This window comes from Megalobrama amblycephala, linkage group LG4, assembly GCF_018812025.1.
Source record: "Megalobrama amblycephala isolate DHTTF-2021 linkage group LG4, ASM1881202v1, whole genome shotgun sequence".
Classification (NCBI taxonomy): domain Eukaryota; kingdom Metazoa; phylum Chordata; class Actinopteri; order Cypriniformes; family Xenocyprididae; genus Megalobrama; species Megalobrama amblycephala.
The window spans coordinates 5,824,368-5,838,581 of record NC_063047.1 but is presented as its reverse complement, the minus strand read 5'-3'; the positions used below and the strand labels follow the sequence as shown (position 1 = coordinate 5,838,581).

The 14,214-nt window shown below is 40.5% G+C and overlaps 2 protein-coding genes and 1 long non-coding RNA gene across 6 annotated transcripts in view; 2 read left to right on the top strand and 1 right to left on the bottom strand.

Moving 5' to 3' along the window:
- Positions 1-521: 521 nt before the first annotated feature.
- On the top strand, positions 522-7,124 carry nalf2 (NALCN channel auxiliary factor 2). Its single transcript, XM_048187016.1, has 3 exons — positions 522-1,931; positions 2,097-2,268; positions 6,428-7,124. The coding sequence occupies exons 1-3, from the start codon at positions 1,206-1,208 to the stop codon at positions 6,733-6,735; spliced, it is 1,206 nt and encodes a 401-aa protein (XP_048042973.1). The 5' UTR covers positions 522-1,205; the 3' UTR covers positions 6,736-7,124.
- Positions 7,125-10,615: 3,491 nt separating this feature from the next.
- LOC125266409 lies at positions 10,616-12,234 on the bottom strand. The gene is made up of 2 exons (XR_007184488.1): positions 12,102-12,234; positions 10,616-11,347 (listed from the first exon to the last, which is right to left on the bottom strand). It is a non-coding gene; the product is annotated as an uncharacterized LOC125266409 (long non-coding RNA).
- Positions 12,235-12,257: 23 nt separating this feature from the next.
- The window catches only part of eda (ectodysplasin A), a 47,129-nt gene continuing 45,172 nt past the window's right edge, over positions 12,258-14,214 (top strand). For 2 of the 4 annotated variants that reach the window (XM_048187021.1, XM_048187018.1), the window contains exon 1: positions 12,258-12,768. In XM_048187021.1, the coding sequence (XP_048042978.1) occupies positions 12,451-12,768 (318 nt within the window). In that variant the 5' untranslated portion in view covers positions 12,258-12,450. The remainder of the gene's footprint in view (positions 12,769-14,214) is intronic. The other 2 variants (XM_048187020.1, XM_048187017.1) reach the window with 1 other exon arrangement.

The following is a 14,214-nucleotide window of genomic DNA, read 5'->3' as shown; positions in this document are numbered from 1 at the left end:
GAACACAATATCAGTTAAAAGAATAGGTAAAGAATTTGGACAAAAGGTGTCCTTTTTCTTGGTTAAATTTTAAAATATTTCACACATACGTCTGTATTGTTATGCTTTCATTAAGTAAACTCTTAGAGCAACAATTTTAGTCCATGTTTATTTTACAAATTCATTACACCTACCTTGCATATCCTTTGCCAGAAATCCATTCATCCCTAATTTCTCCAAAACATTTTTATGGTACTGCAGGTGTTAAAGAAAGTGCTGTAGCTGTTTTATTGCCATGTAGAAAAACTTCTAGTCGTTTACCCCAGTTTCATTCCTTTATTAGAACAGTATGTGTGGGGTGCTATTTAGGTGAAATAAAACTGATTAATAGATTTACCAGTCAAAATGTGTGTATGTGTATATATATATATATATATATATATATATATATATAAAATATATATAAAAATAATTATAAATTAAAATAAAACTATTATAATATAAGAATGAAAAAAATTGTCAGTTGTGTTGACATCACAATGCCTGGTTCCAATGCTAAAACCAAATGGTATTCACAGCGTTTCTTTACCGAAAACGGATCAAAATGACCGGAAGACAATCGAAGGCACATTCTCCCAGTGCTATGACGATGCTCTGTGCTCATAACCGGGCTCTGTGTGTCTGCCCACCCGAGGAAGGCGAAAGGGGTGATTCCTCAAGGGGTGGGGTGGGTAACAATGCGCGCTGTTGAATGGTGAGCGCATGGTGAGCGCATGGTGAATGAAGTTTCAATGGAGGAGGCAAGGATGCGCGCGACAGCGCACGCGCCACACCCCCGCCTTTAATTAAAACATCTCAGGGATCGGCTGAGTGCGAGCGAAGATGGCGACAGAGTGAACGAGACCACGGAAAGATGACAAGCCCCCTACAGACAGACAAACGCGCACGAGCTCTTCACCCCGCCGCCTCAGAGATGCCCGTGAATGAGTAAGACGCGGCTGCGTACGATGTGTTGTCAAGGAGATGCGGGGTAGGTGATGGAGTCTCGCGGCATGTGCTTTATCATGCACTGTCTCGGTAATTCAGACGCAGGTGTTTGCAGTGCAGATTCATTTTGAGCACCAGGTGAAAGGGATGCTTCGAGCCATCATGTAAACGCCGCGGTGGGAAATATTGCGGAGGAGACCCGCCCGTGTGAGCTCGCGCTTTGTCTCCCCCTCTAAAATATGATCACGGGCGCCTGGCGGTGTGGAAGGAAACTTGACGCCGAGTTAGAAATCTGCCGCGTGACCGAACCCATTGATAAACCGTGCGCGGAGCCGGAGAAGGTGCAGAGATGGCGCATGAGCCTCGCGTCGCTGCTCTTTTTCACGGCGCTCCTGTCTGATCACCTCTGGCTCTGCGCGGGAGGCAAGCTCCGCTCGAGAGACCGGACTCACCGGAGAACCTGGAGCAACGCGAGTCACGACGCCCAGACGGGCCTTCGCGATGAGGACTGCGGGGTTCTCTTGAGCAATCTGACAGAAAACGGGCCAGAGTGCGTGGAGGCTGACGCGCGGCGCCGTGCGCCTATGGAGTCCGCGTGCTCTACGCTTTACCGACAGAAGAGCGGCTCGGTGAGCTCCTCCTATTCTATACCGGTGCCCACGGTGTCGCCACACGCGTTTTTGGAGTACTTCCGGAATTTCAGCTTGTCGTTTTGCGACGCGCTCACAATAGCGGACCTGCTGGAGAGCATGACCAGTCCGGACGGGCTCAACTGCACCCTGGCGCGTGTCATTCGTGACCTGTTCAGCGGCGGGCCGGAGGACGGGGACGTGTGCAGCGCGTGTGTTCACGCGTACATCCGACTCGACCAACACGCTCAGGAAAAATATGAGGAGTTTGACTTACTTACGCGCAAATATATGGCGGATGACTACTCAGTGCGCGCGCAAACACACCTGTGTCAGGTGAGAGGCTCTTATAGTTACTACCAAAAACATTTTAGATGAGGTTGTGTAGATGGATTTAAATGCATTACAGAAAGCAAGTAGTAATACCAGCCACCCACAAGCTTGAGTGAAACATTTAGCATAAATGTAAATAATGTGAGCATGGTAATATTTGTGTTGCAGGCAGTGTATAAAGCCTGGCTTTGTGCAGAATATTTTCCAGTTCCCCAGCGGCAGTGTGTAAGGTGGCTCCCGTGCAGGCACTACTGTGGTGAGGTCACAGCCAGCTGCCCCTTCATCCTACCTGACAATGACCGTCTGCTGTATGCCGGCCTGCCCAGCTTTCTCTGTGCAGGTAAACGTCAATCAGCGCAGGTAACAGTACATACACTGTAAGGCTCAAAACTATATGGACAACCCCTTCTATTGCATTAAATGTACAGAATTGTGTGCTTCCAACTTTATTGCAACAGTCTGGACCAGTTGCATGAAAGCCTTTTAAGTTAAGAAAACTTTACCTTATAAGGTTAAGTTTACCCTTAGTGAGAAAAAACTAAGGAACCTTAAGGCTGTCATTAAGTATTTTCCCTTAATTACTTAAGTGTTCTCTTGAGTTCTGTTATGCATTGCAAAAAAGTCCTTAGTAACCATTTAGCCCTAAAAAAACCAAAGCAGGTCCCTTAAGCCGTCTGCTGAACTCAAACGCAATGGATGCACGTCTAGGATTCAGACACAGTATAAAACAATACGCTTTTTTCTTATTCTTGTTTTCCGGTTAGAAAAATTAATAGGAATGCTTCTTGTTTGCTAATTGGCTGCAGTTTGTGATAATGTACCCAATCAAAGTTAACATTCAGAAATATAATTTCTGTTCACATGCCTTTTTTGCTCCTTGGGAAACTAATGATAATGATATTTTAACTATCCGGTCAAATCAAATCTGTTATGTGGCATTCAAGACATGCTTTTTAAATGATATATAGGTAAATAATAGTAATAGTAATAATAATAATATTAATAATAACAATATGCACCAAAATAAATGTTATAAATTAAAAAAATATATAATATACACCACGGATCAAAAGTTTAGGGTGGGTAAGGATTCTTAATGTTTTTGAAAGAAGTCTCTTATGCTCACCACGACTGACCAAAAATACGGTAATAATGTGAAATATCACTATAATTTCAACAAACTAAGTTTTCTATTTGAATTCATTTTAAAAGGTTTTTTTTTTCCTGTTACTCCAGTCTTCGGTGTCACAAGATCCTTCAGAATGCTAATATGCTGATTTGGTGCTCAAGAAACATTTCTTCTTATTATTACTAGTGTCACGATTCCTTGCGTCTTTGTTTCATAGACTCTTATTTTAATATTGTTTTGTCTTGTTGTGCCCATGTTCAGTTCCTGTGGTTTAGTTCCTGTTTCCCTTGTTTCTATTGCTGTCTTGTTTTGGTCATTAATTTATATGGCAAAAGCATTTTGGTGGCCTGAAAAAGCAAGTGTTCAGTCTTTAGAGGCACAATGTTTCTTTACAAAGTGACATCGCCAACTATTTATTATACCATGTTGTAAATACCCATTTTTTGAGTGCTAGCAAAAACATGCTGTTTTGGTGCATGTGTCTTTAAATGCAAATAAGCTGCTGCTCCCTGCCCCTATCCAGAATAGCGCTTCCTTCGTTCACAGCTCCTGCATGCATCAGATACTAAATGCTAAAAACAAGACATCTTGGTTTTGATTATCACCTATATCCCGATCACGCTCAGGGACATTGCAGTTCTTCTTTGTCATGAACGTTTATTATCTGCATGCGTTTTAAAGCTATAGTATACCAGTATAAACTTCGATAAAATGTATAGTTTTCTGAGCGTTTTCACTGGCAGGTAGACCAATGTCTCATGTGTATTAAACTAAATTCTCTTCACGTTTTATATTGTGCTTAAACTGTCAAATACACAAAAGGTTGACAAAAACACACAAAGTTCACATAAATACAGTCGGTTATGTCTGTGAACGTAAACAGCAGGGACAGAAATCGCATGTGTATATTAGATCTGTGGCGTATTCCCTTCAAAAACAAAACTAATCCGCGGCTGGGATGTCGGGAGTAAATGAAGACTGTTGTGTTCACTCTTACATCCAACAACAAAACGCCTCAATTGCTTACAAGACAATCCTGTAGCTACAGCTTCCTCTGCGTCGAGACCATGGCGGACTGTGTACAACTCGTTCAGGGCGGAGTCTATGCTAATACGGCAGTGTCCATCAACAGTCGTGGGCGGGGCCTGTACAAAGTGACGTCAGTTTGTACAGAATCTGCAAATGGCTTGTTCTGAGACACTGCTTATGATTTACGAAGATTTAAAAAAGGATTGTGTGGATTTTTATCGTTATAAGGTGGTTGTGTACACACACTGCCAACACACATTTTTGTTCAAACACCATGTAAAGGTGAATTTTGCATAATAGGTCCCCTTTAATGGATCCTTGCTGAATGAACGTATCAGTTTATAAAAAAGAATTCTACTGACCCCCAACATTTGAATGGTAGTGTATATGTTACCGGCAATGTTTGATAAGCAGATATTGTATAGAATGCCTAGGGAATATATAGAATGCGTGAAGTTTGTAGGCAAAGTATGATATGTCTGGTTTTTGTGATTGTTGCATACTTTTCCTAGGCATTCTATACATTACCTAGGTATTATACAGAATGACAAGCCGGCTGGCCCTTTGGCATTGTATAGAATGCCTAGGAACTGTGTGAAATATTAACCATTTCATACTTTGCCTACAAACTTCAGGGATTCTATATATTCCCAGGCATTCTATACAATGCCGGATTTTACACATTGCCGGTCACATATATAATAATAGGCCTAAGTGTAATAAATATTCAGGGAAGACAATTAGACATTAGACATTTTATTTGATGGGGGGTGGTAAGGGACCTATAATAGGTAGGGGGACACTGGGTTGAGAACCACTGTTCTATATGGACCTCACTGTGTTCACAGGCTCATTGCTATGCTGGAATAGAATAGACATTCTTCAAATTGCTGCAATGAAGTTGAATTCTTAAGAACATTTTTTGCCCACATAAATTACACATTTGGTATTATAAAATGGTTAGTTCCTGTGCTTGATTCTGATTGGTCAATAGCTGTGTTTTATTCGTGATAAAACATGGCTATGACCGCTTCACCCAACAGTTCTGTGTATCACTACACAACACCCTTAGCAACCACTCTTAGCAACATAAATTGTTTGTTCTCAATTGATATTGTTCAGTGATGCTTACTGTATTATGTAGATTTGTGACAAAAAGATTGAGTGAGCGAGTTTATTACTTGCATTCAGATTTAGCATTTTCCTTCAGGTCAGTCCTGTGTTCATAATCAAAAATCTGTTTAAATGTCCGATGTATTATCTTGTCCTTTCAACAATTAAAGGGTTTTCCCGGGACTGACAGCGCTAGTCAAAGCATTTGTCAGTTGCGTCTTGTTCCGTGTTGACAACAATTCAGTCTTTTCAATATAAAAGTCTTTGCTACTGACTGACACGCTCATAAAGGCAGTCTTTGCCATAATGGCATAATAATGTAGCTGTTTTTTGGCATTAATATTTGTATTGTGTAGTAACCGTTTTATAAAAGCAATAAGGTACTCAAGGTTAGTGCTGTATCGTGAATAAGTCATGGCTGAAGGGGTTGCAGGCACTCTGTTTTGCGTTGTGCCTAACAACGCCCTTCAGCCGTGACTTATTCATGATACAGCACAGCCTCTCGTACCTTATTGTTTACATATAGAGAGTATTATTAGATATTAAGCAGACACTTTGATCCATATGCATTTTTAATTGGTGGTCCCTTGGATCAAAATAAAATTAACTAGTTAACCATTAAACTATTTACACCACTGTCTCCACTGCAACATCATAGTTAACATTTATTATTAGTAAAGGGAATTGCAAGGAATTGAACAATTTTGGTTAAATTTGAATTTGTTGAAAACTATTTGGAAAATGCAAACTCTGTTGCCACATGTAATTAAATAATAAATGTAAAAAAAAATAAAAAAAGAACAAGTCTTTTATTTTTTTTAAATACCACTGATAAAACTAATTTACTAAAACTAACATAAAAATAAAGTTCATATTAAATTGACATTTTCAAAACTAATAAAAATGACAAAAGCACATAACAAAATCACTTAAACTAAAATTAGTATGAAAACTGAAAATATAAAAACAAAAGCTAGTTCAAAATATTAATAAACATTGGGTTGGGCTTGATGAAATGAATGACTTGCTGTTCAGTGAGTGAGTTGTAAAAAAACTACAACTGATTTGTAAGTGTTTGTGGTTTAATAAGAAGAACCAGCTTATTGGAGATATTCATTCAGAAATGTTTGTTTTTGATTCACTAATATGACTCAGCTCCTAAGAGCCATTGGCTCTGTGTACAGTGTTCTGTCCTACTCTAAGCCAGTGTTTCTCTCTTTCTCATCAGGGTTTGAAGAGGAATATTTGACCAGTCAGGGTCCAGAGTGCTGTGATGTCAGATGGAGTGGGTGTGACTCCGCTGTAGGCGCTGCATGTGCTCTGACACGCCTCCCAGGCTCATTTTCTTTGCATAGGAGGTTATCATCAGGAGCGGTGTCATGTACAAATCGTCTTCATGGCAGTAAATTAAAACTTTGTGTGCTTGTTCTCTTCTTACTGCACACTGTCATCTCCATAACAACATTTCAGCATTGCAGCACTGGCTCCTTGGAGGCAATAGTACCTCTAGAAGAAGTTCCCATGAGAGAGGAGTAAGAGACTGGAACATCTCCCCCTTTTGAAAGACGCACATACTGTGAGAGTGTTTTTGTCTGCTGTGCATGAGACGAACCTTACTAAATGCCTGGAAAACACAGGAAGTCTCAAGCGTCTGTGCCTGTCTTTTTGAGGGTTGGAACATCTGGCTCGATCTGAGCGTGCATGTATCAGTGTGTTTGTTTGGGCGAGTGAGGGAGTGAATATTTTTAACTGTTTTTCAGTGTTTCGTTTGTTTTATCAGGACTAACTGCACATGCTAAAACACAGTTCATGAATGATAATCTTCTTTTGTTTTAGATAACACTCATGGAAACAAAAACGATTGTTTGAATAATGGATGGATGACATTGTTACATTTCTCCTCTAATAAAACCAACACTACTGGAGACATTTTTCATATTTATGATTCTCTTATATACATATTGCAGGAGCAAAGGTGGTTGCATCTGAATTTAGGGTGGTTTCTGCTGGCATTTTCTATTACGTGGTCTTTTGTACGTCTTTTAATAGTATTATTTTCTGTTTTATGGTCTGTTCATAGCTGTTCCTCTCTTTCTCTCTTTAAAGGCATCCACACACTGATGTAGCCAACAACTATTAACGCCTCTCACGTCTACTCATGGGTTTTATGTTGTTCTTGATGTTTAGGGCTGTTAAGGGAGCTTTGGTAGTTACCATTTAGCAGATGCGTTTCTTCCAAAACAACTCTGAAAAAAAAAAATACTGTGAGAAAAACTTCGGAAACATTACAAATTCACTCCATGTGGTCTGTCACAGGTCTACAAACTCTCCAATAACAACATGAAAAAAAGTTTGAAATGATTATATCAATTAGACAGGGTAGTTTGGGGAACTTACAGCATTTAAATAAGGGTCAGTGACATCCACTTTCATAGTAAGTGTATATATTTCAGTCTGCTCTGTTGTCAGACTGAGAAGCAATTGTGGGAGAAAAATTAGTGTCCCAGAAAGACTGACTGCATTAGTGGTGAGGATTAAAGGGGCTCGCACACCTGACACGAAGCTCAGCACCGCAACACGTCTTAAAATTCGAAAGCGGACAGGCGCCGAATGTCGCCGCCGGTGTGCGTACACTCATAAAAAACAATGCGTTCAAATTTTAAAGGCGTGGCGCTGAGCTTCGCGTCCGGTGTGCGAGCCCCTTTAGACTCTTTTGGCAGGTTGTATTTTAACGTCAGTAGGTGGCGACAAGTGACTGTCTTTTTGACTGAGTTGGTGGTTTGTTCATAACGATTCTTTCAAAAACAGTGATTCAAGGATTAGTTCACTTTCAAATGAAAATTACCCCAAACTGACTTGACGCCAGTTCTGTTTTTTCCATAATTTGAATACTGAAGGCGGTCTGGCGGAAGCTAGATATTTTATTTCATAACTTGTAAATATGGATATTTTTTTACACAAACGCATTGCTTCACTTCAGAAGGCCTGTATTAACCCCCCGGAGCTGTGTGGAGTACATTTATGATGGATGGATGTGGATGGAGACACTTTCTTCAGCTCATACTCGTTGATCCCGCTCACTGCCATTATAAAGCTTGGATGTGTCAGGATATTTATTAATATATCTCTGATTGTGTTCATCAGAAAGAAGAAAGTCATATACACCTAGGATGGCTTGAGGGTGAGTAAAGCTTGGGCTAATTTTCATTTGAAAGTGAACTAATCCTTTAATTCAGGAATGATACAAGTGACTGGCTTTATTAGTCAGTCACTGAATCATTCATTCAAACGGTTTGTTCAAAACACTGAATTATTTAGGAACGAATCAATTGACTGGCTTTATGGGTGAGCCACCAAATTATTCATTTAAACAACTAATTCAAAAACAATAGGCTTGTTCGACTTGAAGCAGCGCTGCACAGACCGATCGTGTATCACATCAAAGATAATAACATAATCACTCTTGCTGTACTTTGATGTCATACATCGATCGGTCTGTGCAACGCTGCTTTAAGTCGAACAAGCCTACAGATTTATTCAGAAATGAAGCATGAGTGAGTCGTTCAATCAAACAAACACACCCCTCCCTTTATTGCTCAGCCCCCAAAATGCACAAACACGCAATGCAAGAGTGGATGTCCCTTCATCATAGCAATCATATGATCATATAAAGTGAATGTCAAATGAATGTCAAGGAAGAGCAAAAAATTAACATACAGTACACAAGAGTAGGCTATACAAGCAAGAGTTTGTTGTTAGTCACCAGCAGCACAGCAGCTCCAGATAAACAATGACACTTAAAACTGTCCTGTTACTAGTTAACATTACAACAACAGCATGTCTTGGATCTGTGAAACATCAAAACCAATGTTACTCATGTATGGAGCAGAAACAACGCAAACTCTGTGTCTGTTTTCAGGCCTTCCCACTCTCTAATGTTTCTCCAGTGCTGGAAATCTTTTCTAATATTAACGTGGTTTCTACAGCTCTTGCCTGTTCATAACCCTTCTTTTCCCAGTGACCTTTTCTCTTTTGTAATGTCTCTCAGCCATCTCTCTTTCTACAGTCTTTCTTCAAATCATGAGTGTATTACGCCCCCTACCGTTGATTGGCTACAGGTGTGTTGTAGGGCTTGGTCCAATCCACGTTCAACAGAGAAATCGCTTACTGTACCTTTAAGTTCTTCATGTATTCAATGTAGTTGCAGCGCCTTTTTTGTTTGGCTTTTTTCAGTGTTTGCATACTGTAAAACAGGAACATTTCCAGGGACAGCTCTACTCCAGGACAAGACACCAAAAACCGTGACTTTCCCCAGTAAACGGGGACATCTGGTCACCCTAATAGATGGTTAAACACATCTAACTTGTTTCCTCTGCATATGTGTGTGTTCATTTCTCTGAATTTTTTCAGTTATCCAGGTCGTTCTTAGTCGTCAGGTAGAATTTACTCAACAGCAGCTGGGTCTGCTTATCCATTTGTTGAAGACATTGCCCTTTATCTCAGTGGCTTTATCAGTTTTCTGTGAGTGTTGAAGTTTGAGAGATAAAGTCTGCGATCTGAGTCACTGGATCTGTTCTCATGCTGCTGCTTCAGTGGGCCTTTCTTTCCTGCTGAAATTATCTCCTCCACGATCTAAACTCCTACCGGGATGTTCTGCATGAGCACAGACTTGAATCTTTCTGATTCTGATGCCAGTTCTCCATGTACGGACTTTGAGACTGTACTGTGGCAACCAATAAGCCATGTAAATCATTTTGTACTCATTCTATTATTAACCCATCAAACGTTAGTGCATATCCTTTATAGGCATGTGTGGTATAGTTTTAGCCAGTAGGAGGTAGTGTTTTCTCATAGTGTGTGGGGTTAGAATGTATCTTATATCTTGCAGATTGATCAACATCAGTTTACCCACTTCACTGTGTACCTCTAGTTCATACTGTAAATATTGCTGTCTTCCTTTTTGTAGTGAAAAGAATAGCTATTCGTAAAAAGGTCAAGAGACGCATTTCACGAGGAGGACTGATCATGATCATTAGTTAATCTTCTAATCTGTAAAAATGTGTTCAGGAACGTTCTCTCACTCACTAAAATAAAGCAATCATATTTTAACATTAAGTTCTTTAATATCTTTAGGATGTTTGCCATTGTTATTGTGTGCTGTAATGTGGCCTTACTAATAATAATTGTTCCTCAGAAACCTAGAACATTTAGTTTCCAGTGCCATATACATCTGTGTGTGTGTGATTACTGTTTTCTTAAACTCTTAGCACCCTGATTCCAGCCTCTCTGTGCTCCGAATGGGCTGGATTCTCTGTTAAGTTAATTTGTATAATTTAATTTCAACTGCCCAAGGGTCTCAGAGCCATACCTGAATATTCACTGCAGGTTTTTTTTTGTTTTGTTTTTGGTTTTTTGGTTTGGTTTGGTTTGGTTTGATACATTTGTTTGTTTATGTGCGCCTGTGTGTGTTTTGGCAAATGCTGTTGTTGCGCGTTCGCGTGCGTGTGTTTAGAACTTGTTCCAGACTTTCTGGGTGGGTTGAGCTATTATAATGATGCTTTTATTACATTATTTAGTAATGTCTGTGTTTATAGTTCTATCATGAATTGTCAGAGGACGTTGCCTGAGTGTGAGACAGCTAGACCGTGTGCATGTGTGTGTGGCGCTGAATCGATTCAGCAGCAGCGTAGCTGTGAATATTTAAGTGATTTAAGATTAAAGAGTCTGGAGTCGAATAAAAGCGGCCCAGATTTAATATAAAACCATATTAAAGAGATTCAGCTTTATGAGGTCACAGAGGATCTGCAGTACACAGAGCACAGCTGTGAGTGGAGCGAGAACAGAGGAAGAGAACAAGAGAAAGCAATGAAGTGAGAGGTCAGATATCATCCATCAACCTTGGACTGATTTTTTCTTCTGAATTACATATTGAGCACTATAGATAGACTTTCCCTCTGAGCATGCAATAATGCTGACTCAGATTATGATACTGCACCATGTTTACTCAAAGTTAAAAAAAAATAAAAAATACTAAGGAAAACTAGAAATCCCTGCTGATCTCTTTGTGAACCATCCATCCCGCCACTTCCATCCTGCTTTTTGCTGCCACTTTCGTTGTTTTTCACATTATTGGATGAGAGTGACAAGTCTGAAAAAAGCAAGAGAAAGAATAAGTATTAGTGTTTTCCATCAAACAACACACAGCAGAAGAGTCATGCAAGTGTAATAAATAACTGTGTATTTTGGAGTTAAATGAATATGGTGTGTGTGTGCGTGTGCTTTAGTGCTTGACAGTATGATAAATGTGTGTAAGCTAGAGTGCATGTATGTGTATAATTTTGTTGTTTGAAAAGCAGTGTGTGCTTGTGTGTGTCATTTGATGTTTTTGTTTGATTGGCAGGCCTGTCCTGCTTTTAACACTCAGTCTGCTCTGATTCTCAACATATGCCACAATTACACTACCAGTCCTCAGTTCTAACTCTTTAAAGATGTGGAACTTCACACACTTGCACGCTCACACATGCGCACACACTCTCACTGAGTAAGCCTAATATACAAACATGTGGTTAGGGAAAGTTTAACAAGAAGGATCAAGATTGTTTAAGAGTAAAATAAATAAATAAATAAATCATGATCTAGGGTTTTCCAAGGGTCCTTGTGGAGGTGGGTCTGTGAAAGATTTTCATGACATTTTTATATCTGTTAACTAATGTCTAACATTATAATTAATGATCTATTAAGCATTAGCTATATAATGTAAAAATGCTAGTTGTTTAAAGTGTAAGTATGTAGGCCTATATGCTGGGAGTCCCTATATCTTTGAAGTTTGAAAACCCCCTGGTCTAGAAAGACAACCAACCGAATTAGAAAACTCTCTTGACTTCATCAGCTAACTTACTTACAGATTGTTCCTTTCAAGAGGTTACGAAATGGGAAATATTGTGTAATCGGCAGCGAACGTGTGACGCTGTTGGTAGCGCAGTGATTTGTGTTTGCGTCTTCTGCTCAATGTCGTAGTTGTAGAGCCTCGCGCTCTTTTCCGCGGGAGGATTTTCAATGAGTTGACGTCACCCCGGCAGCCAATCAGCTGCTAGGGGTCGGTCTCTGGAACTGGCCACAGTAGGTTATCAGCCTGAAACCTCGCAGTCCGAGGTCAGGAAGCCAGATGAGCCCGCAGAGAAGCGACTGCTCACCGCGAACAGCCCAAGCCAACAGTCGCTGAGAGGACGAGGAAGTTCGGTATGAGCGGCAATGCTAACTGACCTGCACGCAGCCATGGTACCGAAGCGCGAGCCGGCGAAGTTGGAAGAGCGCGAGCGCACGCAGGCGGCGTGTGAGTGCCATAGCCAATGCAACAACTGCAAAATCTTCCTGAGTTTATTCATCCTCTCGCTCTCTCTGCACCTCGTCACTCTCTTCTGCTACCTGGACCTGCGCTCGGAGCTCAAACGCGAAATATCACAGAAAAACAAAGATGAGGTGTCATCAGCGGGGCCAATACCGCACTATGAAGCCACAGCGCCAGTGCTCCGGTTACCGGACACCGACCACCCAACAATAGACGATCAGGTAAACTGAGTTACTGAGTTATCTGTTGTTCTACACAAAGAGCAGGCAGGCAACGAAACTTGCTTCCTGCTCTCATGTCACTTTGCTTCAGCTTCTATTATTGAGAAGAGAATTTCTTATTGTCTCCCCCCAGACTATTGATTGTGTGTGTGTGTGTGTGTGTGTGTGTGTGTGTGTGGAGACCTTTTGTTAGAGTCCACTTCCTCTAGGTCAGTGCCTATAAATCCTGGTTCTGAAGTGTTGCAGCACTGTTCATTTTGGAGGTTTCCCTTATTTGACACACCCAGGTGAGGTCTTTGAGCATCTACTAATGAGCTGATGTGTAAAACATCCAAAATGTGCAGTGCTTTAGTCTTCTATAGGACCAGGATTGAAAAACAAGTAATTGTGTGAGACAGAAAGTCTAATGATCTTTCATTGAGTGAGTGCTGTAAAATGATATATTTGTCAATTTTCATGAGCCATAGTACATTTACACACACAAAAATTACTCTACTAAAATACTTGATAGCAGCAATTAAACTTTAACTAAAATTAAAGAAGCGGCAAAGTCACAGCCTGCAGCGATTAGGTCATTTCATTTTTTATATGTAACGCTTTCTTACCGATGAAGAAAATCAAGCTGAAAAAAATCATAAAATTGAGTAGAAATGACAAAAATTGTGAAAAGTTAAACAATGTAAAAATGTTTTTTTAGACTGTATTTGTTGTAATCAGTTGTTGTATATGTAATATGCACATTCAGGCACAAAATGCAATCAGTATTTTCCAAATTTGTTATTTGTATATTATGCCATTTATATTGGCATTTGATTAACTTATCACATACAAGGACAGCACCCAATCTGGAGCAATCTGCATTTAGGGGTTTTTCTCAAAGGCACATGAATTGCCCTTTGCAGGGGTTCAGTTCCCTGCGAGGGCCTTTAACCCTTTAACCCCTAGATATGACAACCACCTACCTAGTTTGTGAGCTAAACTTCAGTCACTGATTTAGATGAGCATTTGTCTCTCGCTCCACTCACGTTGTGCGTCAAAAGCCCGGGAGTAACAAGCTTCTCGTAACTGTGAATCGTTCACCTGCAGGGGACATTTGTTCTGTTTAAACAACATCTGTCCTTTTTACGAGTTCTCTTCATCAGACGCACTTTTACTGTCAGGCGGCACAGGTCGCTGTTTATTTAGCATTCGCTGCGGTTTGGCCCGGACTCGTGTTTGATTCCTTTGGCAGAAGGCCAGGCTCGTCGCAGCATTTCCTGATGTTCACCCCGCGGGCAGTGCATTAGTGCCGAATCCAGAACGCTTGGCTCAGGGATGCGTTTTATTAGACATAACTGGAGGTGAATTCTGGAGGTAGAGTTACACACACAGACAAATTCCTGCAGTGAATGAATGAATATATCTAATGTACGACTGTGGCCTTTCTGATGTGATCTTGGTGCACAC

What these genes read in the sequence shown, in the direction of transcription:
- nalf2 (XM_048187016.1), top strand. Translation starts at nt 1,206, where the DNA reads ATGATCACGGGCGCCTGGCGGTGTGGAAGGAAACTTGACGCCGAGTTA. An exon ending in CGCAAACACACCTGTGTCAG is followed by an intron (nt 1,932 to 2,096) that starts GTGAGAGGCTCT and finishes TTTGTGTTGCAG; the next exon opens with GCAGTGTATAAAGCCTGGCT. An exon ending in GCCCAGCTTTCTCTGTGCAG is followed by an intron (nt 2,269 to 6,427) that starts GTAAACGTCAAT and finishes CTTTCTCATCAG; the next exon opens with GGTTTGAAGAGGAATATTTG.